This window comes from Zeus faber, assembly GCF_960531495.2.
Source record: "Zeus faber genome assembly, chromosome: 4".
Lineage (NCBI taxonomy): Eukaryota > Metazoa > Chordata > Actinopteri > Zeiformes > Zeidae > Zeus > Zeus faber.
Genome location: NC_137191.1, coordinates 25,139,781 through 25,167,734, shown reverse-complemented (window position 1 = coordinate 25,167,734; position 27,954 = coordinate 25,139,781). Strand labels below are relative to the sequence as shown.

At 41.9% G+C, this 27,954-nt stretch overlaps 1 protein-coding gene across 3 annotated transcripts; it reads left to right on the top strand.

The window, feature by feature from the left end:
• On the top strand, positions 1-27,860 carry atf7ip (activating transcription factor 7 interacting protein). Of its 3 annotated transcripts, XM_079999612.1 has the most exons (14): positions 1-213; positions 17,930-17,979; positions 18,969-19,495; positions 19,651-20,161; positions 21,210-21,379; positions 21,765-21,902; positions 22,413-22,484; positions 22,813-22,925; positions 24,594-24,658; positions 24,859-25,473; positions 25,584-25,685; positions 25,874-25,945; positions 26,279-26,361; positions 26,960-27,860. In XM_079999612.1, the coding sequence occupies exons 3-14, from the start codon at positions 18,974-18,976 to the stop codon at positions 27,428-27,430; spliced, it is 2,934 nt and encodes a 977-aa protein (XP_079855738.1). In that variant the 5' UTR covers positions 1-213; positions 17,930-17,979; positions 18,969-18,973; the 3' UTR covers positions 27,431-27,860. The 3 variants fall into 3 exon arrangements, with proteins under 3 accessions (XP_079855738.1, XP_079855739.1, XP_079855740.1); XM_079999613.1 differs by lacking the exon at positions 17,930-17,979; XM_079999614.1 differs by lacking the exons at positions 1-213; positions 17,930-17,979 and adding an exon at positions 18,381-18,487.
• The last annotated feature ends 94 nt before the right edge of the window (positions 27,861-27,954 follow it).

Here is a 27,954-nt window from a genome sequence, read left to right as displayed (position 1 = left end):
CCGCCCCGGGTTTTTTTGTTTTGCTACAGCTTACTCGTCTCACCGGTGAGCGGTTGGTGTATCGGTACCTGACCACACCGCTGCTACTAGGTGTTCACTGCAACGACAGTCCAAGGAGAGTCCAATACCGCTAGAGCGACCAGACGCAGCGCTCTGTGCAGCGACGGGAAAATTCGCGGGAACGTTGCCGGGCAACTGAGAGACTAAGGACCGGTAAGTAATCGAATGCTAACATTAGCCCCCAAATAAAACATGGCATACTGACTGTTATATTGCGGATATCATCATCATCACAGTTATCTACATTTTAAATTCCTGTGCCAGAGCCTCTAACTTGGTTGTAAGATGTAGAGCGACCCCTACAGGTGAGGTAAACGTCAGGCAGGAATTACAAAAAAAAATGGCCGGATGTTTCCGAAGTAGCTAGCATTACAAATATAGTTTGTTATAAACATCCTTTTGTAAAAAATAAAAATAACACAATTACATCATTTTCCACTGTAATATCTCTTCTCCACTATCAACAAAATCGATGTTCAAACACACTTGATTATTTGTCTGACGCCAAATGACTTGATTTCTCACAGCGAGAAGATATTGCTGGTTTTGATGTTGTAGACATCCTAGAGACGATACGGTCATAACATTTAATTGTGATTAACAATTCAATGTTTTTTATTTTATGCCACATATAGTACAATCTCATCCTGGAATAATACATGTCTACGTATTGCTGAAGAGCTTTTTATTGACGTAGAAAGTTGGAACTGAAAAATCGGATTGTGCGAAGCGGTTTCCGCGAAGGATACGTTTGTCAGTTGACACATGCAAGCATGCTGGCATACAAATGTACGCACGCACACACACTAATCAGTTATATTAGATCTGACCTGTCTCATATCTGACCTTTAAGAGTATTGGCCAATGATTGCAGGTTCAAGCCCTCCCCTGCAAAAGGAAGCCATTTTCTCACAAATGCTTAAAACAAGCTGCCCCTGCAGATGAAGACAGGTTGATCAAAAGAAAGTGATTTTGAATTCAGTTCATCTGTCCATATAAATAGGCACATCTAAAGATAATCACATTTCTTTACTTTGACAATCATCCAGGCTGTTGATCCCGAAAGTCTTATGTTTGACCTACTTGAAATCAGTAAAAAAAAAAAAAAAAGCCCACCACCCTCCCCTTTGGTCTAAAGTGGTACAGTCCTTCAGTAGTTTTCCATGGACTATACAGAGCTTGTGGGTGTGGCTTAATGTCGGTCCTAAAAACAGGAACAACAAAATGTTTTTGTTTTTCTTTGTCCCTTCTAAAGTGTTCTATAGCTGATTTACTCTTGTTTTTTAGAGAAAAAAATAAGCCTCATTACACTACACTACAAATGTGTCAGGAAGTCCCACCTAGTGACAATGTTTTCACAAACTTTGAATAATTTAGTTATGTATTCCACATGAGTGAGGCCATACCTAGCATCCAATTGTGTGGAAAACTGAACATATCAGCTTCCTATTTGCCTTCTCTTTACTCACTGGCCATGCTCACATTGGCTTTACGAGCCTTTGCTTGCTGGGTAGGAGCAACCCTAAAAGGCTCCACCCTTTTATTTTTTTAAATTTTTATTTCCCAATCATTCATTTCCTAACTTTTCCTGGTGTTGATTATCAGCCATTTAGGTGAAATTCTTCTATTTCATGCTCTCATTTTCAATTGCCTGTTGCCTAAGTAACAACTAAGCAACTTAATAAAATAAAAGCCCTTATAATCACAGTGCCACAATATTTAAATTTTAAAGGACGACACACCTCCTACATATGATATCCGATATCGCACCCTATTTTCTTGTTGAAATTCGCAGTTTGCATATTAGCTCATGACCCAATTTTCTTTGCTGACGCGTACAGTTTTGTTTGCCAATATTTAAATCACAAATGTTACCTCATAACGCATTAGAACATGTTAGTTATATGAAAATCTGTGAAATCCAGCATGTCGATGATGGTCCTGCATTTTTTGCTAAGTGGCTTGTATCGACACGCACACTTTGGCTTCCTCACAGTAGAGACGGCAGACACAACCTCGTGTTATCGTGGCGCATTGCTCTCTGCCTCCCTTATTCATTGCTTAGCCTTCTCAGGATATGCCTATTTAGTGGTATCATTCTAAGTTTAAACACTTATTTGGTCCCCACAACTTAATATAGAACATATTTTTAACATGTATATTCAATCTTGGCATGGGCTCATCTGTGATGGTGGCTAAAAATTTGAGTAGTAAATATCCCTGTCATACATTAACATTATCTGTATAAAGTAGCAGAATAAAAAATAGATATATGATATAATAATAGTACTATTCATTACTATTTTTTAAGTAAAGATAATAGTATACCCCCACAATAATCAGAGACAACCAAATAAAATAGTGTTTGAATAGCTTGTTGTGAAAAAATGTATGAAAAAATATGTTTGGCTTTAGAATCATCAGTGGCGACTTATGCTGAGTTGTAACCATGTACAACCATATTATTCTCAAGGAATTTCACTTTTGCAGACAAATTTCCAATGTCGGACCGCAGTTGGTGGGCACCCCCGTCATCTTGATCGGGGTCATGAAACTCAGTCCAAGCTGTCTTTAAGTCAGTCTTTTTCTCGTCTTGACGTGACAATAAAATCAAACATGTTTAATATTATTGGAAGTTTAATCTTAGCTCATGCAAATAGTGAAGTTCAATGAGTGAACATTGTCAACAACCGATAGTTGTGCTCTCTCCGGCACCCAACAGGAAGCGGCATACCGTGTAGTAAACATGGTGGGGACTCCAGGAAATCTTGGACATCTTGTAGTTCGAGTTTGTTCAAAATCGACATACATTCTGAGCAGAAATTTGTGGAAAAACTGTTGCAATTATACCAGAAGTAAAAGAATGTTGGACCCAAGACTATGCTGCGTTTAAGGGAAACTCAGAAAACTAACTTGTGCTGCGTTTCACAAAATCCCGAAAATGAATCGGTCACAGAAGGCATTTTCGCACCGCAGGAAGCTCTAAGTACCTTTGGAGGAACCGTCCCTTTCTTTTGTGTCCACACTTCATGATCCAGGAACGATCGTAGTTGTTAAAACACTCCTCTTGAGCGACATCAGCGATGTAAATGCACAGTGAGATTTACAGACGCTTTGTGACGTCATCATACTATGTACTATAAATGTGCAGGTTCTGATTCAGAATGTACAATCACACTGTGTCCAGTGTGCTCTGTAGTTAAAGAGATTACAAACTAGACGTTTAATTGTATTTATCTACGGTCTTACCTGGTAGATATTTTACGTCGCTGGTCCCCATTACTCTATCGGATTCATGAAAAAATACGAAAAAAACATTCGTCCACAAAAAGCCTTGATCACGTCGAGTCCACTCGACTGCGGGTAAGTGATGCGTTCAAGATTCAGCAAGATTTCGGAAAAATAGAAGTCATGATATGGTAATAGCTCACAAACACCAAGGTTTTTCGTATTTCATGGAAACGGAACTTAAACCAAGAAAGGAAGTCGCCACTAAAATCACCAAAAGCTGCTTTGGTTTCTGCTCCATTGTTCAACAGTTTTTCCTCTAAATTTCCACCAGGAGCAAGATGGGAAATAATCTCAAAAGGAATCTATCTTTCTTATAGTCTGAGTCAAAACTCAGTGACCTAGGACAAATTGTATTTCGATGTTAGAGGGTGTCTGACATTAGTCTTTTCAATGTCTTCTAGTGTATGGTAGGCATAAGACGGCCTAAGCTTGTGTATTGGAGAGTCGTAGATAAACACTTGCGAGCAAATTGTAAGAGCAAATATGTCAAGTCAACAGTCATGTCAAACTCAGGTTACACAGAACAAAAATACAACACAGAACAAAAAGTAGAAACCAAGTAAAGAGGTATATGATAAATCTAGTCATCCCTCAATATTGGAGGGTTCGTTTGAAAAGTGTTGTACTCGTAAGTTACATGGGTCGATATAACAACAAATGCTAGGGCGGGGTAATGACACAAAAAGGTAAGTTTGTCCACCTGTGTAGTAGATGTGCTGCTGTTGACATTTGACTGAGCTCATAATGGTAGTTCACCAACAATGAGCTTGACTACTGATGGTTGGGGATTGGTTGTGGATGTATAGAGTGTCTCCGCACAGTAGTCTATCGGCCGCTTATGGCTACACTTTGCCTAAAATTGTGTCATTGACGATTCCATCAGAAATTCAATTCATTGTAGAAATTTCTTAAGTTCCAAATGGTTGTCACAGTTGCACTAAGCATGCTAGACAATTAGAGACTGAGATTTCCATCTCTGCTTCTAATCAACAGAGGTGGGCAGTAACTGTTTCTTAAGAGTTTCAAATATTCTGGCTTGTAGCCATTGAGGACATTTTTCTTTTGGCAGTGGGGCAGTGCCTTGCACTGCTGCCTCACAGCAAAAAGGTCCTGGGTTCGATTCCCGCCTGGGGTGCTGTTGGCACAGTGCTCCGGGCGGGTTATCGCCCAAATAGGAGCCTTTCTGTGTGGAGTTTGCATGTTCTCCCTGTGCTCACATGGGGTTTCCTCCACCTAACGTCAGTAAGGACCCCCACCAAAAACATGCACACATCATTGTCTGACCAGCGATGGACACTCGTCACCAGGTCTCTGGGTGCGTTGACAAATGCTGCCCACTGCTCCTGGCTGTGGCCCCGGAGGAAGGACAAGCCAGGATGGGTTAAATGCAGAGGCCTCATTTCACCGGCCACCATCCAAAGCATGTGCGTGTGTGTGTGTGTGTGTGTGTGTGTGTGTGTGTGTATGTGTTGTAGTGTGGTGTGGTGTGTTCTTTATGAATTAAGTGCCATCTGGTAATAGTTTTGGTTACGCATGGATGGATTGTACCTGCAGACCTCTTTGCACAACCTTCCTTTGGACGCGTCCATCTTGAATTACCTGAGTTCCGGTGGCTGGGGGGTCTTCTGTGGCTGTAGAGAGGGGTGCTCGGGGCTTTCCTGCGGTCGTTGGGTGTCGACCGCCGGACTCGTGGGTGACTTAGGGGCCTTTTCCGCTGCAGCGCTACGATATAACACAGACCTCCATACACCAAAACCAATTGGGGCAAGTCCCGTACACTCAGTAGACACAGCACAAGCACACACATCGCATGCATACATACATACACACATACATACATATACAATGCTGACTCATCGAGACAGCATTTGTCTATGCATTGCGTAATTTATCGTCGTCATTGTAGTCTTAAGGAATCCTGCTGATTCCGGTTCCACCGCTTAAGGAAACACAAATCGTAACTGTGTACAAGTGGGCTTCTCGGCCCGACTTGGCTAGGACGATTGTGGAATTGAGGCTATTGTGAGATTCCACCCTGGCAAGAGTCACCAAAAGCTTTTCCAAGGGAAGTATCCATTGAAGAGGTAAATTGTGTCCAAACACTTTAAGTTTGTATTTGGTTATGGCTGTTAAGTTGGCCATAAACAATTATATAAGCAGTTTAATAAGCAGTTTAAAATTATGCTGAAAATTTTTGTATTCTACTGTTCAAAAATGTGCTCTTTTGGGAAATAGTGCCTAAATGCAGATGCCAGAAAAAGACAAAGCCAGGAGGTTTGGAGCTGCATACACGTATGTTGCTTGAATGGGAGCAGAATGTGGCTTGCTACTGATGCTGCATGCAAGCTAATTATTGTGAGCAATTTCCTTTTCATTTTGTTTATCATTACGAAAATCAGAATTTTCACACCTATTTTGTCAAAACTTTCAAAATGAACAGCAATACATAAGTAAAATGATAATGTGTTCGATCAAGGTCTATAAGGTAGTTTGAGTGGTCGAAAATTACCTTGATCTTAGGATTTCACATCTATTAAAATTTGATGTAGCTTAACCCAAAGACTGTTGATTCAAGTTACATATTGATACGCTGTCCCAATATGCTATGTGGGATCTGGCCAGATCCAGATGATATGCTACATGCGTAAGGTGTTACCCAGGCAAAGGTCTGTGCTCTCACTTTGTATTCCAGGAACAGAATTTTGTTTTGACTTTTTATATTTTTACATGACAACAACAAAAATATATTTTGGATAGGAATACAAAACGTATTCTGGGGAGACTGTGAAATCGTCATGCGGTTGCAGATCGTGACTGGATCTCACAATTTGGCAAATGGTACTGCATTAGACCCCGTGCTCAACATCATAATACCTCTCTATACCTCGCATTCTGAAGGGCATACATTGAGAGAAAAAGGCACGTTAAGCTGCAGCAAATTCCCCTCTAGTCTACTCCTTGTATGGAGAATAGTTGGAGCCATGTTGCTCTGTGAAGGTCAAATGCTGGTGAAAAACATTATAGCAGTGACCTTGAAATGCTCTGTGCTTCTGTTTTTTGCATGGCTTGCTTTGGCATTACTGCTGCACATCCCTATTTCCACCGATGTAAGCCTGTGGGTATATCTCTACATTTCTTAATGCAACAAAACGCCAGCCTGAGGCAAAGGAGTCTTGGGTGATATTCTTTATTTTTAATTTTAGTTTAGTCTGTATACTGCAAAGTTGTCTCTTTCACTCGGCTAGTAAAAAAAAGGGGGGGGGGCAAAAACTGCCTCAGAATTCACCTTGCATGTAGCCTAGAAAGTAGGGACGTTGTAGTTCCAACCCTAAGGAGGTGGAGCCATGGCCCTGTAGAAGGAGATCCTGTCTGTTCAGCAGCAGGCAACCATTTTGAGTTGCAGCGCAAGCAATTCATCAAAGCAGGGGGTGGGGGAAGGGCAAAATGTGGCCTATGCTAGCTTGTTTCCCAGTCCAAGCTGTTGTGATTCTGGAAATATTGGCACTTTTTTTCTCATGGCACACTGCTTTAGGAAGAGGTAAAATCTTACACAGCTTTATACTTAAATATATTTTAAAAAAAAATAGCTTTTGCCATGCAGTTTCAGATTGTGACTGTGGATCTCACAATTTGGCAAATGGTACTGCATTAGACCCCCTTCTCAGCATGATAGTACCTCGCATTTTCACGGGCATACATTGATAGAAAAAGGCACTTTAAGCTGCACCAAGTTCCCCTCTAGTCTACTCCTTGTATGGAGAATAGCTGGAGCCATGTTGCTCTGTGAAGGTCAAATGCTGGCGAAAAACATTATAGCAGTGACCTTGAAATGCTCTGTGCTTCTGTTTTTTTTGCATGGCTTGTTTTGGCATTGTTGCTGCACATCCCTATTTCCACCGATTTAAGCCTGTGGGCATATCTCTCCATTTCTTAATGCAACAAAACACTGGGGGTTCTTCAAAAAAACTGCCTCGAAATTCACCTTATATGTAGCCTTAGAAAGTAGGGACCTTGTAGTTCCAGCCCTAAGGAGGCGGAGCCACAGCCCCGTAGAAAGACATCCTGTCTGTTCAGCAGCAGGCAACCATTTTGAGTTGCAGCGTGCAGTGCAAGCAATTCATCAAAGAAGGCAGTGGGGGATGGGCAAAATGTGGGCTATGCTAGCTTGTTTCCCAGTCCAAGCTGTTGTGCAACTGGAGATATTCACCATTTTTTCTCCATATTTATTTTTCATGGCACATTGTGCTTTAGGAAGAAGTACACAGTTTTATACTTAAAATAAAATAAAAAAATTAAAAGTGTGTGTATGTGTGTGCGTGTGCGTATATGTGTGTGTGTGTGTGTGTGTGTGTGTGTGTGTGTGTATATATATATATATATATATATATATATATATATATATATATGTATATGTGTATGTGTGTGTATATATATATATATATAATCTAAAATTTCCTATAATTCTTTGCACGATCCAGGTTTCCATTATTTCTTTGTGATCTTTGTAATGTTGATTTAAATTTTAACATTTTTTTTTATCAGCCACTTTTTAATTTCACCTTTTTACCAGTAAATTTTTTTTTAATCTTAAGTGGCCGTTTTGGTACTCTTGAATCTTATGTGATTGCCGTGTAGCCTTTCCCCTAAACAAAATGTGACTATGATCAGGCTTTCTTTGAGGGTAAGGATTGATCATTTGGCTCTAGATTGGCCTCTAGAGCCACTGCTGGGGTTTCGACTTCTCTTTCAGAGCAACAAAAGGTCTAGATAGTGTTGACAGTTGATTTTGTGTTTGACCTCTCCAGCTTCCTCATCCGAAGAGAGCACCCCTCTGCCAGAATGGTACAGGCCATCCTTGGCTGTAGAAGTAGACTGTGAAACAGACTGCAGTGTGGGGGATGGGCGGACGTCTGTGCCCTACCAGTCTGCGCTGCTAGCTAGAGCTTATGCGTACATACGTCAAACATTGGTAGCGACTCATAACAAAAATGCCCTCACTTTGTCTGCAATATTTGGAACCAATTGATTTCAATCATTGACTTCACTTTAATTAATTTCCTATTCATTTATGTTGATTCGCTTACCTATTTATTATTCTTCCTCCATGAAACCAGTTTGCTGGGCGGCACATGGGTGAGGGATGGTCACGTGGCAGATGGAGCCCTCTGGCTCTGCCCTCAGCCCCTTCCCTCTCCTTTCCCTTTTCTTCTCTCTGTCTGCACAGCCCCAGCTAGCATTCAACAATAGAAAATCTTGCGCACAATTTCTGGGATGCCTTAATCTAAGTCCTTTTTTTAGAAGTTTCAACATATAGCCTTTTTTTTTTTTCGACAAACAAGCTTGCTGTAAGGCATTTTTATTTTTCCCTTGCGAATGGAAATATTTCTGTTCGACATTTTGCAATTTTACCAATTGTTTGTCTCCCAAAGAGAGATGCAATAATTTCTGTATTAATTGATAGATATAACATGTTTTTCATATTATATTTGTTTTTTGTATGAAATAGATCTTATTTGTATGAAAAAAAAAAAAGTATATAATTAATAATATTAATGTTTAATATTTTGGAGACAACGTCAGTCGTTGCGCAGGACACAAATAAGCAACACATGTCAGGTGATTTTTCCAAGATGTCTTTGGAAATTTCCCTTACGCCACATAAGAAGCATTCATGATGTAAATATCACTCAAAGGCATCATACAGTTTCGATTGGAAGGGATAGCAATCCAAACGTTTATAAAAGGTGTGTCTAACGAATGGGAGAATTATTTACTTAAGTTAGAAACCTACGCACAGTGGTGTTAAACATCTGAAAGCGTAGTGCTGCAGGAGACCAGTGCAAAACCTGTCATTAAATTATCATAAATAATTGAAATATTTTTGAGTTGCAATAAAGCGGAAATGGGATGTTTTTCCTACTAAGGCTATAGATGTATATAGTAACTGGGTCTAATCAAGTGACTGTCATGATTGTATTGGTGCATTTTTCCGTTAGCTTGTATCGGCTCAGTCTGGCTGTGCCTAGCGAGGCAGGTTGCCATTTTGAGTACTGCAGTGAGTCCAGATGCAGACGGGGAACATGGGGGGATGGGAAGACTGCGCACTGGGCGCAGTATTGTTGGAACACAAGCTCATATTTCGGTGGTTTGCCCACGATAATTTTCACGTGGGATTGTTCTCCCAACGGATAAACTTGTTCCTAGTTTGGGTAATAAAACGGAACAATAACTTCAATGTCATTTTTTTATGCCCTGGTGAAACATTCATGAATTGAAAGGTTTATCTTAATTTATTTAGAAGATTGACAATTTGCGTCCCCTTAATGGTTATGTAATGTTTAGAGGCAAGTCTTGTGCATCCTGGTTCACAGATTGCCTTATGGCCTTGGGATGTGGGACAGCTCACTAGAGCAACTGTAACCACTGCACCACTGTGTAATGCATAATACGGCATTTTTTTGTACATTCGATTTGGCCGATTAGAGAAAACACCAACATTAGATTAAAGCAAGATGTTACTGGTTGTCGATAATAAAGTTGTTTTTGTTCTCATATGCATAGATTTGCGGACACATTTAGTATCCTGTTATAATAAAAGTAGAATTCAGGAATAAAGAAATTTGATTTTTTAAGTTCAAAGTTGCATATGACTTGTTCCAAGTGTGGAAAGTTCTGCCAAAAAACATGATGAAAAATATGGGTGGAGTTTGTCAACGTGGTCTGCTTAGCGTACTGCTCACAGCATGCTAAAGCACATTGGTGGCCATTTTAGTTTGTGTTGAAATGGATGGGGGCTGGGCAGAGAACAAACAGGAAGACTGACGTAATAGATGTAGTTCGGACGAAGGTTAAAGGAGATGCAAAATACAAGAAAAACTTAATCTCAGATACCACCATTTTTATCTTTTTTTTTTTTTCTTTTAAATCTGATCTCATTTACTTTCTAAAATGAATTTCCCTTTTTGCCGTTTTTGTATGTTATGTAGACAGGTTAGATCAAATCATTTATGTTTTGTCTTTTTGTAATAATTTGATGAACCAGCCCAACTAGGCTGAACATGATCAGAAATGTATGTTTTTTTTCTCTTCCTTTGGTATGGGGCTTTCCTCGTTTCCCTGAGTCAAGAACCACCCCTCTATGTCGGGATGGTTGGGTCCGTGATCGCTACTAAACCCCATGACTGGGGAAGCAGCAAGGATGCTTCGTGCTTGAAGCTGTACACCTATTTTTTTTTTTTATTCACAACAAGGTTATGTTGAGTACAACATTACTGTATTTTTCTTTGTCAAAGCTGATGACTTCTTAAAAAAAAACCAAAACGAGGGCCACTAATTTAACCAATCTTGATCACACTTAATAATTAATTAGACCATGGCCCATTGAGAAAGTTCACATTTTTGCACACTGTTTTCAGACTTTTCTGTTTCCCCCTTCTCTTACTTTGAAAAGTCCCACCCCTGCCGGAATGGTTTCGTCCATACTGACTGCATCGGAGACAGCTCCAGGGTGGGGGAGGGGAGCTGCCTGGCGGAGGGAGTGTGCTGGGGTGTGTGCACTCAGGCAAAGGTTGTGCGCTAGCTAGTCTTTGTTTGAATAAAGGGCATAAAGTGCCGCTTTAAAATTGGAAGTTGCACTACTCGATTATTAATAGGACATAATTAAACTTAGCCTTTAATAAGTCTCCTTGTTGGGAGAAAGCAGATGTTTCTTTAGTGTTCCTTTTGAGGGTGTGGTTATAATTAAAGTTAACATTTTTAAGATTGTGCATGTCATCAAATTTGTATAAAATACCTCTGCAGTAAGTCAGGCGGTAGGTACAGACTGATTTTGGGCCCGCCCCCATTTTCTTGGCCTCTCAGCCATGTGCGTCCTTGATGAGCAATTATCTTCGTACCCTACCCAGTGTTTCCCACATAATTAGATTATATTTGCAGTGGTAGCAGACTGGAAGGGGGGAGGCTGAAACTGAGTGTCCCTGTTACGCACAGTGCCTTTTTTTTTGTTTTTTGTTTTTTGTTTCGTTCAATAAGGAAATTGAGTAAAATACACCTAAAATAAAAACTGTGATGGGGGAAAAATTGCATATATTCTATCTGCTTGTATTTTCATTCTGTATTCTGAGGCTTCATTTTGACCGTCAGCTCAGCAGCTATTGGATGTGATCTATTTACCTGAAACAGGGCAATTGCCAAATCGTCAGGGAAAAGAAATTGTCTATGCACATGTTATTGTGCACATTATGTTATGTACATGTTATATATATGCACCTGGCCTGAGATGAGTGTTCATTATGTTCTTCTAAACACATCAGTAATGTATTATTACCTGAAGACACGTCCAACTTTTTGGGTCCTTAAGAAACTCCCACTGGACAAGTAGAGTTGGACAAATGCTGGTCAGCCATCCATGCAACGGAAATTCTTCTACAAAACACAGTGTTTTTATTTGCTTTATTTGGAAGGCCGGGGACACAAGATCGGTCGTCATGGCCAGCGATCGTTCCCTCTCTAATTTCTTCATAATGCATGGAAAGGGAGACAAAATTGCGGCCTGGTCGGGGGGGGGGGGAGGAGAGGAGAGGAGAGAGAGGGAGAGTCGATAAATATTTTTGGGTGTAATAAAATCTACATTTTCAGATGAATTCAAATAAAAAGCTCAAGTATGGATGGGATATTAGGCATTTACAAAGCCATAACTAATTACTTTGCATTTCTTAATTTATTTGTATTGGATGCTATTTTTTCCTTATAGTGAAGCAAAGCTACGTATTTGGGGAGGGAGATGGAGCTGTTCAGAGCTGCTGATCAAAACTTTAGCAAGGGTGAATTTCAGCAATCTTTCAGCTTGCATTGCTGTGTATCGTTATTCCTCTAGTAGTTAACAATTAGTAACAAATTATGAGTGTTGCCAGGGTGACAATTGCATTGCAAGTTGTCAACCATGCGTCAGCTTTTAGTTGATTGACAAGACTGACAAAGTGGTTGCAGAATTGTAATCATTTTGTATTTGAGTGATGGGTTATTGTTATTCATTTTTAAACCCAGACGAAAACAATCTTGCTTGCTTCGCCATTTTTGATAGAGCAAATCAATGCGCCAACTCAATTTCAAATCCAAAACTGTTTGCCTGGGCAACTTCGCAACAATGTTGTGCCCTGCTGCAAGAGAGGGCATCACATGTTAATAAAATAAATCATGTCTTTGGATTTGCATCATGTCTTTTTGTTTTTTGCATTTTACAGCTCTAAACGAAGGCAATGAAATCTCCGTATGTAGAGTTGGAAAATGTGCTTGGCTGTAAATTACCTATGATATTCTCACTGCTTCTTTAGGAGAGTGTCAGTGGCTAAAATACTTGAATACATAAAAAATTGCCAGAATCAATGAGCCGGGGGTGTGGATACGGCGCAGGACTCATTCCAAGGTGTTGCCATCATGCTAATAGTTATTACTGAGAGGGTTCATTTTGGTTATGACAGGATATTTTAAGTCACATGTCTGATTTAGAAAAAAAACGGCCTCTATCAAGGTTGATATATTTAAGGTCGGGGGTGGGTAATTCTCACTCACATTGCCCCTATGGTTTTGAAGGGGAATGTGAATGTAAATTGCTTCATGGAATCGTTTATAGAACCCCCCCCCCCCCCCTTCACAATGGTTCAGTCCAAGCTTTGCTTTCCATTCTGGGGCTGACGTTGAGCTAGAGTGGGGGATGGGTGTTGCTAAGTGACAGGCTATGGAGTGTACTTGTCCTGTCTCTTATGCTAGCTAGTGGTTCAAAAAAAAAACGCATTATACGGGTTCTGAATGTGGCAACGAATGGAATTTGTACTTTTTTGTGTTACCTCTTCGCAACTTGATACCTTCCAAATTATCTCCATCGGATAAACAATGCGTTTTTGTTTTACTACTTTGATTATGTACTGTGAAGGTCACTGCTGTGTCAGTGGTACTTACTGTGTTTTAGAGCAGTAGGTCTCACCATGTTAAGATTGAGATTGCAGTTTTTAAAGAACGTAGCCCTGAAACGAACAAAAACCTGCAAGATGGTACAGTCCTGGTGTTGCTCCGCCCCCTTTTGGTCCCTTTCTAGTCCTGGCCTCGAAGCAGTTGCTCGTTCCCTCAGCCAGTAAAACAAAGACCTCAACCTCATATCTCCTCTTGTTAGCTGTTGACTTTCATTTTCTTTGTTTCATGTTGAATTACGTATTTTAATGCATTGGGATCTCATGGTCCTATCAAACTGCAGCTGTGAGCAGTTATCCCACCTTTGCCATAATGGTTCAGCCCTGCGTGACTGCGGCAGATGCAGATCCAGAGTGGGGGAGGGGAGCTGCTTGGTGGAGTGGCAGAACGTTAGTTGTGCGTTGCTAGCTAGCCATTTGGTTGAGTAAAGGGCATAATATGCTGCTTAAATGCAGCAGCAGCATGTCTACTTTATTAATAGCAAATCTTTTTTTCAGTCAGCAATCATCAGACTCCTCCAAAGGAGTAGATAAATAGTTTAAACTTTAAAGTCTATAATAGGTTTCAAATGCTTTCGTAGTCGACCCCAACACAAAGACCTCAACCTCATTTCTCCTCCCGCAACAAGACAGATGGTATGGTCCAAACTCAGCCCTCCCTTGTTCTTTCTTTTTTCCTTTTCCTTGTCTATTGGCCGTGTGCTTCCTTGATGAGCAATTGTTTATTTCTTTCTATCAAACCCCCCCTCTAAAAGGTCGCTGTGGGTGACGTCTGTTTTTTTTTCAAGTGAAACTCTGATATTTCTACGTGACATGTTTGCTCCTATAGTAGCCTACTGAGACCTACCTCTGATCTGATTGTTTTACCCTTATTTGTTTTGCATTGCTTTAATTCATCGTGAACGTCTATGCTATTATAATGTTAGGTTCTTTGAACCTGTTTTTTTTTGTGACTTTGTTAGTAGCCATTTATCCAGAAAAGAGAAGTGAAGCTGGAGCTAGTGGACAACCTTGTTGGAAATTATGAACCAATTGAATTTAAATTGTTTAAATGTATGTGGACACCTCAGAGGTATACCATCAAGCTAGGTGGCTGCTTGGCTTTGAATGCATGCGGTATGCAACCTGTTCTCGACCAAATCAACTTTGAGATGGCGAACCTGTGGAGTTTGCAAATCAATTATATCATGATTTCTAAACGTATCTGTGCTATTGCGCTATAAAAGTGTGTTTCAAAGCCTAGCCCACTGCTCTTGTCAATGAAGCAAAACAGGTTGACCATCGAAGCACACCACTGATTTATGGAGAACAAGTGATGCGTAGACTTCCGGGGGATAACCGACAGTGAGGTCCGTCAAGGTCATTTGAGCTTGATCAAGAAGACAATTGAGAGATTTATTTACTGTCCCCGGAAAATATTCAGGAATTCTTACAGAGTCAAACTAAAAAGATCACATCCCTATAGTTTAATTTGACAGGGGTATGGGGCCAGCTGTGGAATGCAGCTCCTTGTGGCCTGATCCTGGAGCTTGGAGTCACTGAATGTTTTATAGGATAGAATGAAGGAGACATACAATCTTGATGTTTCTTGTTTTGCTTACAAAACATATTTTGATAGAGGAGGGACATCTCTTCTGAATTATTTTAACAAGAAATGCAAGTAAGGTACAAAAGACAGCCAAAAGTGCAGTATTATGTTATGTGCTAGACCTATAACTGAGGCTACACCTATTTAATGGCCTATGCAAATAAGATGAAGGACGTATTTCGCTGATAAAGAAGTTCCCTGCAGACAAGTAAAGCGAAACCTTTACATTCAAGTAGGCGGGGCTTTAAACATGTGCTCAAGCTGAATGCTATGCTCGCTGACGACTGCACCAGCAGCCATTTTGTATGTATGTATGCAGGCAGGCAGTTCAGACTAGAGAGAGTTGTAGAGACTGCAGGGGCTCTCTGTTATGATAATCCCACCTTAATTTAGGATTCTTTTTACTTATGACTATCTTTTATACTTTGACTCATGAGAATTGAGACTCCAGATGTTAAAATAATCCCAGAACTTGAAACCCACATCTAGGGTTGTAGACAGGAAGACTGAACTGAGATAATTCTACTAGTTGTCATAATTAAAGAATCAAAAGTCACACATCTTCACAAATTATTGATTCTAAATTGGTGCAGATCTTTTGCAGAGTGGATCCCACGCCCTCTATCAGAATGGTTTAGTCCAGGCTTTGCTGTAAAATTCCATTGCGTAGCAGAGATTGTGCTGGGGTGGGGGATGGGAGTCGCTTAGTGGCAGTATGCAGTTCTCCTGTGTCCGTGCGCTAGCTAGTGCTGGGAGTCGGTTAAAATCACCTCATATTTAAACAAAATGCCACAGCTGTGTGATTTATCCTCATTTATGGTATCTTTTTGCATTTACAATTCAAGAATCTCTGGGGTTTTTTCTCTTCTGTTTTTTGAGGGTCACTGTTGTACCAGCACTACTGTATTGTATGTGTTTTTTTAAGTCAGTGTGACCACGTCTGTTATTTACTGTGACCTTAGTCTAAATAAAAATAGACCCCTATAATTAGCACACAGGTAGATGGTTTAGTCCTAGTCTGCCCCTCCCCCTTTCTGCCATTTTGTGCTTCTGGTATCCCAGATTGTGCTCATTTTCTTCAATTTACAAAACTAGCGGCATGTCCTGATCTCTCATACCCCCCCGGTCGACGATTATTCTTATGTCCTATTCCTCTGTCTGGATTGTGCACTTTCTGATATGATGGCAAATGTATAGAAATCATGAGGATTGTTTATAAGCCTTGAATTTCAGTAAGTTGAAAGTCAATTAATAAAAAAATGTGAATGATTATTCATTAATGACGATCATTCAGTGCTCGATTAATCTGTCGAACCATTTAGAAATAAAAATTCATATTATTTGACCAATTTAACTGTAAGATGTAAATTTCATCACAATAATGTAATAATGTTTAAAATTATGGTAAATGCCCATCACAAGTTATTTGAACTTGAGCACATGCTGATTTGGTGGTAGCAATAATACACAGCTTTCTGGGTTCCTTAGCCATCGGCAGCAAGGCATTGGGACTGCTGTGCAGGCATGCCAAATATGGACACAGTATTAAGCTTTTTGTCTGGAGTTTCTTGAAAAATAATGAAGTTATGTCTAAATTTAGTTTGCGCTACAAGACCTCAACTATGATCAATTAAATCTGCTTAGACAAAACACAGGTTCTGATGTCATTTCTGGTTTTAATAATAGCTGGAATTAATTTATGCATACAAATGTGTCTGAAGCCTTTCTGTAAAGTCGATATCCAGCTCAAATTATTATTACTGAACAGGATCTGATTGCAGTTTGATCTGGTATTTGGTGCTCATGTTGGATGTCATGCAGCTAGCTAGTAAGAGCTCAGACTGCCTGTGTGGAGCAGAGGAGACGGCCATTTTAGGTTTCTGCTCTGAATGTAGACACGGTTACTGAAACCGTACGGTTGGGGAGAGGAAAGATTGCGCACTGCATCGTATGCCACTGGAATGTGAAACAGGCCAACAAAGGCAGCACGCCGGGACTTTACACTGCTACAGAGTCATCATTAGCTACTTGGATTGATGTTGATTTAGGAATTGGAAATGCTTCCTTAATTGCTTAGCTGTTGGATATTAAGTCAGCATCTTAGTTAGTTCAGCTCAGCTGTACACACAATGTAACACTCACCCTGTGTAAAGGACACATTTAGTCTATTGCAGTTTATTGTGAAGAAATTGCAAAATTCACGCGTCAGCCCACCAAGTTGCGCATCAGGCACACAAAAAAAAATCTAACCAGCCCTTAGGATACAGTCCCTCTTATCAGTAGCTGACTTTTAGCCCAGTAGCTCATCAACAGTACAGTCGTACCCTTAGTTTTCACCTTAGTTTGAAATTAAGTCTGGCCGCTATTCTAGCCAATTCAAATAACGAACAATTAAAATGTGAATCCTGTATTATTCTTAACTTAATTTAAATCTGACTGGCCTATATAGTTAATCCTCACATAAGCATTAGCTACTCTTCAACTATGCTTATGTGCAGTATTGGACTTTCAACGGATGCATTACTTAATCCTATGATTTTGACAATATGTCCCTCAATTTATTTTTTTATGTTTGAGATTACGTTGATATTTGAACCTGGACCAGTAAAAAGTGTTCAGGTCATATTAAGTTAGTAATCTGACTAACAATGAGCATTAAACATTATCATTATAAAACTTGTATAAGTTAATGATTTGCCAGTTAGTGCTGCAAAAAGGCCCTGTGGAACTGAAGGGCAACTGTGTATTTCTCATCAGTATCCAGCCTAAAGCGTCCCCTTGCTTTTCTAGTGCTTCTTGTAGTCATGGCAGCTAATATGTAGAAACCAAATTGCTCCAAGAGCACCGATTGGAGCTCAATTAATGTTGAGGGTCTAAATGTGTGGACTTTTAGAAATCTGCTCTTAAAACCGCAATTTTCTGATGGGAAGGAAAAAAAGCTTTAAGTAATTAAAAATTCATATTACTATGGTCTTACCCTTTAAGGCTGTAAAGACATCAATCTTAAATGCCTCTGTTCTTCTAGGTGACCGAGGAATTGGGTGTTAAATCCATGATCACAAGTTCTGTGTAAAGGTAAGGTATAACGAGTTGCTCTAATTAAGTTTAATAAAAGGTTCTGATGACTTTTGGATTAAGAATGCAAAACGAGAAATTGTCCAATTTTTCCATAGCACTTTTACACACCAGATTTCTGCAAATATTTGCATATATATATATGTATATACACACACACAGACACACACACACACACACACACACACACACACACACACACACACACACACACACACACACACACACACACACACACACACACACACCTACACACCTCTCTGGCTACACACACATTTCGATGAGTACACCCAAAGCTAGAAGTCCGTATTACAGTCAAAAGTGTACGGAAAATCTCCAACTGTATGCATAAGCTCTGTGCTGCTCCCAGGAGTCTGATTTCAGCAGCTTTGATTTGCTGAGGCTGAGGTCCAATAAGAGGAAGGGGGGATGGTAGAGAAGGAGGAGCAATACTGCTGTTGTTGACGACAATATCATTCCTTTCCTGTGGCTCAAGACTTCAACACACGTAAAATCCTTACACCAGCATGCTAATTGAAGCAACAAAATTTGGCTAGAGCAGTTGAGGCTATCGTTGATATTTGAGAAATTGTTATTGGCACGTGGTTGCACCTTTGATTTGTCACCCAGCACTCATCACTGCGTAAATGACCTTGGAAACAACAGGAAAGAGAAATTGGGATTGCCATTTTGGGAGTCACATCTGTAGTGAGAGAGGGCTGTTGGGAACACATGACTAGAAAGTGTTAGGAATGCAAACCTCAGGCCATGAAAAGAACCTTCCAGAGCACCGCAAAGTGGAAAACCACAGGGCTCCACAGTGACCTCTAGTGTTTATTTTCAAGCCCCGCACATTTATATCTCCAGTTTACTGCTCCTCGATAGGTAGGCCATGTCTATTTCACGGAACAAGAAAAATAATGCTCTTTAATGCTGTGTCGTCTTGGATAAGCAAAATCCTGTTGGTAATAACTTGTTTTCCCTTACAGACAAAATGGAAGTTGCTGTTGCAGAGGAGAAGAAGAAGATCTTCCGCGCCAGGAAAACTATGAAGATCAGCGATCGGCAACAACTTGAGAGCCTTCACAGCACCTTGTTGACGGGAGCTCAGACGTTGTCCAGTTCGCCGTCCCCTCCTTTATTGAACGGCAGACACAAAGAGGATGCCCAAAAGACGTCAGAGAAAGAGAAGAATGACTCCTCGGACTCCAATTCCCACACCACCCCGTCCTTATCCCCAGCCTCTCGGGGCTCCCCCACAGCACTGCTGTCCCTAAACCTGTCCCCCTCCCCGCCCATGTCACAAAGTCCCAAAGCCAAGGAGGACAACTCTTCTTCTCCAACATCACCGTTCTATCCTATAGACTTTGACCTGAAAATAATGGAGGAGGAAGGGAAGAGTGGGGCTCCATCATTGCCCTCTAACGGCCTGGTCGAGGCTTCCGCAGAGGGCACAGAGGACAAGTATGAAGATGAGCAAACTGCTCACGAGACAGTCAACGTGGAAAAGCAAAAGGTGAATTTATATTTTGTATTTAATTTTGATAATGTAGAGAGTCAGCCAGTCTGCCATTCTTGCTCACTGTGTTTCATTGTATAGTCATTATTGCCATTTGAAGGAAGAGCTTCTTCCAATGGGTTTTACGAATAACAAAACATTCTGTATTTCAGGACGGACAAGCCACTACGGGGCACCCAGCCATGATTTCGTTGAAGGATTCCGTACTGCATTCTCCAACCTCCCCAATGAGTTCTGTGACAAAAACAGAGAAGGAGCGCAGCAGCCCAGAGCCCGGACACACAGATCCCATGGAAGTGGTTAGTGACACTACAGCAGCAGAGACCCTGAAGAGTACCCCCGCAGTCCAAACAAAAGTGGAAAAGCCTTCTTCCCCCAAAGCCTCCACTTCTTCCTCCCCGTCATGCCCTTCCTCTTCCTCAGTTCCGGGGCAGGATCAGGAAGTCAAAGATGAAAAGGGGCAAGAGCCGGGAGAAATGAACACGGGGAACATAAAGGAAGGGGACAAGAATGATTGTAAAGACAAGAAGACTACGTTATTGCCAAAGGTGGTGGAGAAGATGGAGGTGGACACTGTGAAGGTAGAGACAAAAAAGGAGAAAGAGGAAGCTGGCCAGCCGGCGAAGCCCTCCCGTCCCTCATCCACTCCTCCCGCTCAAACAGGTAATGGCCACCGAGAGGGTAAATGAGCAAAAAGGGATTAAACTGTTCAACCGCTCAATGTTGTTAGCTCCTTTTAGACTCAATGCCTGAAAAAATGTGAATCCAACGTTTAATTTACATCTTAATGGATGATTATTGGGCAGGATAGCAATAACATAAGCCTGACTTTTTCTCAAAAGTGGAAATGCTCAATTAATTCTGAGACCAATAAGTTATCCCAAACTAAAGAAAGTAAAGAAACTATACAAAATCCTTTTCTTTTTCTTTCGTCTACAATACGAGACTTATCCAGGAATATACAGGGATTGAATAGATGCAGCTTTTTAAACACTTTTGTCATAACATTTGGTTTAGAAATCAAACTGCCATCACTTTGCCTCCTGCTACGTTTACAATCATTGTCTTTATTGGGAGAAATAGCACATAGTTACCAAGCATTTTTTTGTGATTTAAGTTATGTTATGCAGTAATAAATAAGCACTTTCAAAAGACAAATGTAAATGAATGTCTTTGCAGCAAGCAGCATTGTTGTCGCAACACATTACGCTTGTCTGTCCAATATTGTTGTCCTGTGAGTCTATTATAACAACGGAGGGTGTGTCATCTAATTAGTATGTGAATGATTGTAGTATGTCTGAAACCACCAAATTTTGTCCAAAAACCACCAGAATGTCATGGTACATCCGGTGAAATATTGTAGTATGCAAACATTACTCTGGCAAAGCATATCCCACAATGCATTGTGAGATCAGGACAGCAGTTAAGGTTTCTGTGTAGTTTCATTAAACTGCGGCGTGCTGAAACAGAGTGGCGCGTCTATATGATGATGTAGTACTTCTGAAAAACGATTGTAAAATACAAGCAAATTGTTAATTTCCTAGGTAGACTTGCGTACTTTGTAAATTAATGTAGTGATTTTGACATTACACTAACTACAATAACATGTAATTCAACACGGTCACCAGATCAGAGAGTTGTTTACAGTTGGTAATAAACACTGGTCTTTTCATCAGCGTGTTTTGTTTTGTTTTTAACGCAAACGCAATAGAAAGGAGCTCCATCTCAGGGCTGAAGCGCGCTCTGTCGGAGGGCAGTGACAACGACGGTCTGAAGTTGCAGCAGGACGCAAAGAAGCCCAAGGTGGAGGGCGTGGAGCTGGAAGCACAACTGGAGCTGAAAATCACTGCAAAAGCTAGCAGTCGCCTTAAATTGGAAAAGGTTTGTCTTGCCTTAGCTTATTCTACAAAGTACAGATTGGATGAAAAGATAGATTCACATTAGTATTGCAGATGTATTTTTTTACTTTCTAATTAAGATTGATGTATATGTTTACATGAGTCATGAAGTAAGTTTTTCTATGTTCTGGTGTTGGAGTCAACACTGAAATTACAAAAACAATACAATCCAATCACAATAGTGACGATCCTGAATGAGAATGATTCTATAAGTGCAATACTTGCTGAATTGGCACCTAAGAACGGTGGTGGTATTGAACTGGGTTAGGGTTAGGTCCCTTATGTAGTATTGGCTGATTGAACTGTGCTTTGTGTTCCCGTGACTCGCACTAGAGTCTCCAATTCACTTTTATCACCTTTCTCTCCAGGTGGTACAACAGTTGGTGGGGGAACGATTGATGGACTTGCAGATAACAGTTTTTGACAAAAGTTTACAAGAGCTGAAGGACAGAGTTGAGAAGATCGACTGTGCCACTAAACACCAAACAGCACTCAACTCACTCCAGGTTTGTGACTTCATTTCCACATAGAAAACAACATATAAGAGATATTTTGAATGCATGAAGAAACAACCCAACTAGTTAACCAGGTCAAAACAAAGCTCCGGGGGGCAGTTCTGTTATTATCGTTGAGCTGAAGATGAAGCCAAAGTTGACGGCAGCATTTGTGAAAAGATGAAAGATGCGACAAAAACGGTTTTGGCGAGGTTCGTCATAGCAAAAGCACGTACAGTGGCGCCAAGGCAAACAGTCAGTGGGTCTGGTTCCTCAGACAAAGTGAAGCTTGGCCTGGTTTTACCCCACTGGCGACCACTGAAAGGACATCGGGAGATTTTTGGACCGAGTTGGATATTTTAAACTAAATAGAAAGAATTAGTGAAATATTACACAATGTGCCTCAATCATCACTTTGAATTAAAAACACATTTCGCACTTATTGTGATTATGATTATCAAAGTATAAATCCACTCCTTTTGACGAATGGCATGTAAACCCCCCTGCTCTTCTTGGTTCTAGACTAAGATAGCCAGATTAGTGAAGAAGTTTGGGGAGGCCAACCAGGCCTCGGAGAACAAAAGAAAACAAGAAGTAAGTAATCGTTTTGGACCTATTCATACTTCAGTAATAGCGCTGGCGCAATATTGCGATATTATATTGATGCTGTCATACATGACTAGGTATCCCCTGGGTTTGTGGTTATCGGAAAATCACAGTATATTTAAATGTTTGTCTTTAACGCTGCATTAAAGTAAAGTAATGCAATTCAGGGTCTTTTTTCTAGCTGTTCTAATCAATACTGCATCCTGCTTGCTCAAAATATCCACATTACTAATAATTTAAATATCTTATGAAAGCACAGATAGAATGCTGAAAATACCTGAAGGTGTATTTACTGACGGCATACTCATCTCCACAGGCTGTAGCTGCCTCTGCTGCTGCCGCCGCTGCCACCGCCGCCGCTGCTGCTGCTGCTGCTGCTACTACTACTACCAAGGCTGTGGCTGCTCCAAGCACTCTTTCAACCCAACGGTAAGTTTAAGTGCGTGACACTTTTCTATCCAAACAAATTAACTGTTTATCTTATCCTTTCGCTGACGAGCGTAGCAGTCAAGGAGGCCTTCATGGCTTTTTGTGCAAGGGACTTCCGCATGTGGAGGAATGTTTTCAAATACCTATAAATCCATACATTTGCTTGTTGTTCCTAAAATGATTCACAATCATGTGAATTTCTTTTGTGTATTGTGAGAATTGTTGCCATTGGGCTTTTGTATGAACGTGACAATACCGGCCTGAAGCCAGTACAACACTTGGAGTCGTACACAACGTGAATATTTGACATTGTCCAGGATTACTATCTGTAATCCTTTTTGACTGGATTGAAATCTCGAGACAGAATAAAGACTGCAATCCGTTCAACTCCCAAAACAATACTTTTGGAACCCAAGATTTCATGTCATTGTTCACCTTTGTCAGTTTTTTTCCCTTTTTTCACTATTTACTGCAGTTAAATCATTTCGTTCTCAATAGGCGTACACTTTCCAGTTTTTTTTTTTTTCTCCATCTGCAATGGGTCCAGGTCCTGAGTCTTGTGACGTTCTACAATGTCAAGCCTGAGCGCTACCTCAGGCAGTGCAGAGTGTAGTAAAAACTGCACCTCTCCTCCCAACAGCGTGCTCCGTCGGCAGACAGTGGAGCCGCAGCCTGAGGCGCCCAGAGACAAACTAGCGCCCTCTGCTGGCAAGACCCCCACACTGACACTCAAGAAGAAGAAGAAGAAGAAGAAGTGTAAGGAGAGTAAGGAGACTAAGGAGAGCAGGGATGCGATGGAGGAAAGAAAGTGCGAGGGAGAAGAGATGGAGAGCCCATCCGGTGTTCGCCCCAGCCCTAGCTCCCTGGCGGGAAGGTTGGTGGAGTACAGTGAAGGGAAGTGCCGGGCAGACATCAAACTCCGCTCTATCAGCTCCCACTTGGAGAATCGTCTGTTCAACAGTTGCCAAAGCCACTCAGGCACGCCCCGGCCCGACCGCTACGCCTCCTACATATTCCGGAACTTGGTCCCCTATGAAACGTACTGCGAATGGGTGGCGAAGGTCAACTTTGTGGGCCTGCTGGGCAAGGACGCGCTACCGAGAAACTTGCGCAAGTCCCTGAGGATGTACATAGAGCGGCGGTTCTCCGACCTGTCGTGCGATAACTGGAGGGAGATTCGGGATTCTATCAATGCCATCCTGCGAGTCGAGAAAAAACCTGAATTTTTTGGCGCCTTTAAAGAAAAGATCTTCTCATCTTCCTCATGACCTTTCTTCTGTTGTAGGGACAAAGACGAATCAGGAGAGCCTTGCTCTTGGCATTGTTGAGATTGTACAAACAGAGGATATTTGTTGTTGTTTTTTTTCTGTCATGCACATAATAAAGCTGACTGAAATGTATACCTTGTCATTTGTAATAAAAATGTTTGAATTTTACACACACGCCAATAATTATGTAATTCTTATACATGCTTGTGCACACAACTGAGATAAGCAAAGTAAGCATGAAGTGGAGACATATCGTGTGTGCTTCACAAACGATTGGGGGGGGGGGGGGTGGTGGTGAATTAATTAAAAGTCAACACATTTACGCATTCAACCATCCGTTTGTATGGCTTCCTGTTGTGGATGTAAACAACTCTTAAGAATAAGCAATCTGTCTAAACAGGCCATTCCGGACGTCCCTGGAGCTAAAGCAGACTCCAACACTCCCTGCCTTGAGTGGTGCAACTGGTGAGTAGTGAGATGGGCACTTTCTGCCTTCACTTTGATTTGACTCTTTTCTCGTGAAAAAGAGGATGTAACGGAATAACATCAATAACACCAGACAGATTGTGGTATTTAGCATCATACTATACAATATCCATCTCAAGGAACATTTTGAATGCCACAATGTCTCTTAACGCCTTTTCCCTGACCTAATTCTTCCTCAGCACTATCCACATCCAGCCCAGCCGCTGCCTACACCTCAGCACCCACCACCATGGTGTCACAGACGCCCATCCTCCAGCTAATCACCTCCACCGCCAACGCAGGCCCCACCCTGGCCAAGGGCATCACCACCCAGAGCACCCAGGGAACCTTGCTAGTTAAGACAGCCCCTGGGAGTGGCATGGTGGGGCAGGGCCAGCAGTTCCTCATCCAGGTGCCTCTGTCGATGACCAGCGGGCAGGCAGGCGCGCTGGTCAACCTCCCGGTGTCCTCCTTCTCGGGGGTCAGCCCTCTGAACAAGGCCAAGACCACCACGGCCACCACTGCCTTCATACTGAAGCCGGCACCCGGGACCACCATGCCCACCCTTCAGACTGCGCCGAGCCAGTTATCCCCTGCCCAGATCTCGCTCGCCCGCGCCATGTACCCGGGAGGGGCAGGGGGTATTTGTGCACCCAATGCCGGGGTGTCAGTGACCACAGCCAGAACCCCGGCACAGCTCGTCCCGGTGGCGGGAGCCGTGTCGTCCACCTCGTCTCCCGCCGCCTCCGGGCCGGCAGCGACAGGCTCCGCTGCTCCGGGACCTCCGCAAGGGACGTCTATGACCTCAAAGACAGGTAGGTGTCAGGGAGTCATGGTTTAAGACTTGAGACAAAAAATGAAGAGTGAGCGTGCGTGAAAGGTACAGTAGCTAATACTATTTGTTTTGTTTTGGTATCTTGTTCAGACAATCAAGTTGCAAGTTCCGCTGCAACCAAAGCGACTGTGCCGGTGCCACGGCCTAAAGGTTCTGTCATAGACCTCACTGAGGACGACGACGATGTGCAAGGTAATGCTGTGGCTCGGCGCTTTTATCCCCACACACAGAAATCCCCCCTTTTGATAAGTCTATGTCCAGTTACTGCTGGATTTGCTATGGAGTTTTGCTCTTGTTTCCACCACTTTGTCTGTTTGAAAACGGTGTGTTTGCCTCCTTTGTTTTGAATACATTTTGAATTTTCTCTTCGGTCTTCTCAGTGACTGGAGTTAAGAACGCCCCAGTGACGCCATCCTCAGCTCCGCAGCGTCCTTCAGCCACTGTCCCTAATTGTAAGGCAAAAGTGTGTGTGTGTGTGTGTGTGTGTGTGTGTGTGTGTGTGTGTGTGTGTGTGTGTGTGTGTGTGTGTGTGTGTGTGTGTGTGTGTGTGTGTGTGTGTGTGTGTGTGTGTGTGTGTGTGTGTTTTTCTATGAATGGAGGAATGAAAGGTTAAACTGTAGGAACGGTGACGATGTGACAAGTTTCATCTCAACTTTTCACTGTTTTTTCTTCATTAGTTGTAATAGTCGCATGAACCCCAGACAACATTCATTTCATAAACAGCACTTGGAATTAGATGGTGCATATGCAAACATCTGTCTAATTTGGGGTGTTTCCTTGTCCAGCCACTGCGCCACGGTCCTCGCCACAGAGCAATCAGAACATTGCAAGCAATCCTCAAATGACAATACATCATCGCCCCCCACTGGTAAGATTTAAAAACTGCATTTCACACGTGTTTAAAGTTGACTTGAACGCTACAAGTTATACTTTTGTCTCGACTTAAATATATCGTCTTTGGGTGACTTGGATATGCAAAGACTGAATAGAGAAGGCAGATGAATTAAGTGAGTTTTGGTGTGAAGGGCTACTTAAAACTGGCAATCTATGGCACATGGTAATGGGAATGCCCTTTACTGGAAACACAATTAAGCCAATTAATGACAGTTAGCAGGGCTTGTCCTTCATTACTGTTTCACTATTGGCTGATAGCCAAAATATATTTAAAGAAAGGAAAAACTGCGTTATTGCTCTTTTGCCAAAACAGCCGAGATACTTTGATTTATGGGTAATTTCATGAACAGAGCACAATTTATGTCCTGCAACTTCTCAAAAAACAAAGTTTATTCAGGAGAACCTCTAGAAATAAATGCTTTCCTATCAGGCACAATACATTTTTAACTCAAAGGACTCTGTTGTTTATCAATGCTCTTACAGACAGCGTTGGAGAATTTTAAAGATGGTATATAAATGTGGCCGCTGCTTCGTTTGCCCTGTCCTTCTCACACCCATCTCTCCTCCTACAGGACTCTCCACTGAAAAACCGTACTGTAACCACCACCACCGCTATGCAAACCCGGGTTTCCGCCATGGCCCTGCCGCCTCTCCCCTCGGCCCTTCTGCCCGCAGGCGGCCTGCCCCCAGAGGCTGCTCAGACCTTGCCCCCCCAGCAGCCCCAGCTGAAGCTTGTGCCCAGCCAGACCGGAATCGTACTGTCCTGGTGTGTGACGGAAACCGACCGGACATGCGCCGCCGTGGACAGCTATCACCTGTACGCCTTTCACCAGGACAGCTCCAACTCCAACAGCGGAACCCAGCAGCACTGGAAGAAGATCGGGGAGGTGAAAGCCCTCCCGCTGCCCATGGCCTGCACGCTCACCCAGTTCCAGTCCGGCTCCACCTATCACTTCGCCGTCCGAGCCAGAGACATCTATGGGCGCTACGGGTCCTTCTGTGAGCCTCAGTGCACCAACGTTATCACTCCTATCTCCAGTTGAACTCGGAACAGGGGGAAAACCGGTGTTCTAGTGATGGGAATTCAACACAAGCCCTATCAACCTCTTTGATGGTGTTAAGGTCATGGTGAATACATAGTTCTTGCCGTTTACAGTTGAACTTTGGAAAGGCGAACTGTCAGCAGCTGTTGTTGATTTTCCCTGTGGATGTATTGTATATTTTTTGTGACTTAAGCTGTTGTACATAAGGGAATTGTTTAGCCCCTACCAAGTCAGATATTTATGTGGTTGACTTCTGTTCCTCTGACCCGGATGTTGGTCCATGTTATGGACATAGGTGACAGAATTATTAGTGTAAACATATTATTGCACAGAAATGTATTAATGCGCAGTAGATACGGAATGATAGTTCTTTTTCTATGTTGTCTGGCAACCAGACTTTGACAAATACAATAAAAGGTTTTATTAAAGAGATTGGATTTTGTATGCATTATTGTTAGTGTAACCAGATGATCCACAAAACTCACTGTTTGCTGAATACAATTTATATTGAATATACTGACAAA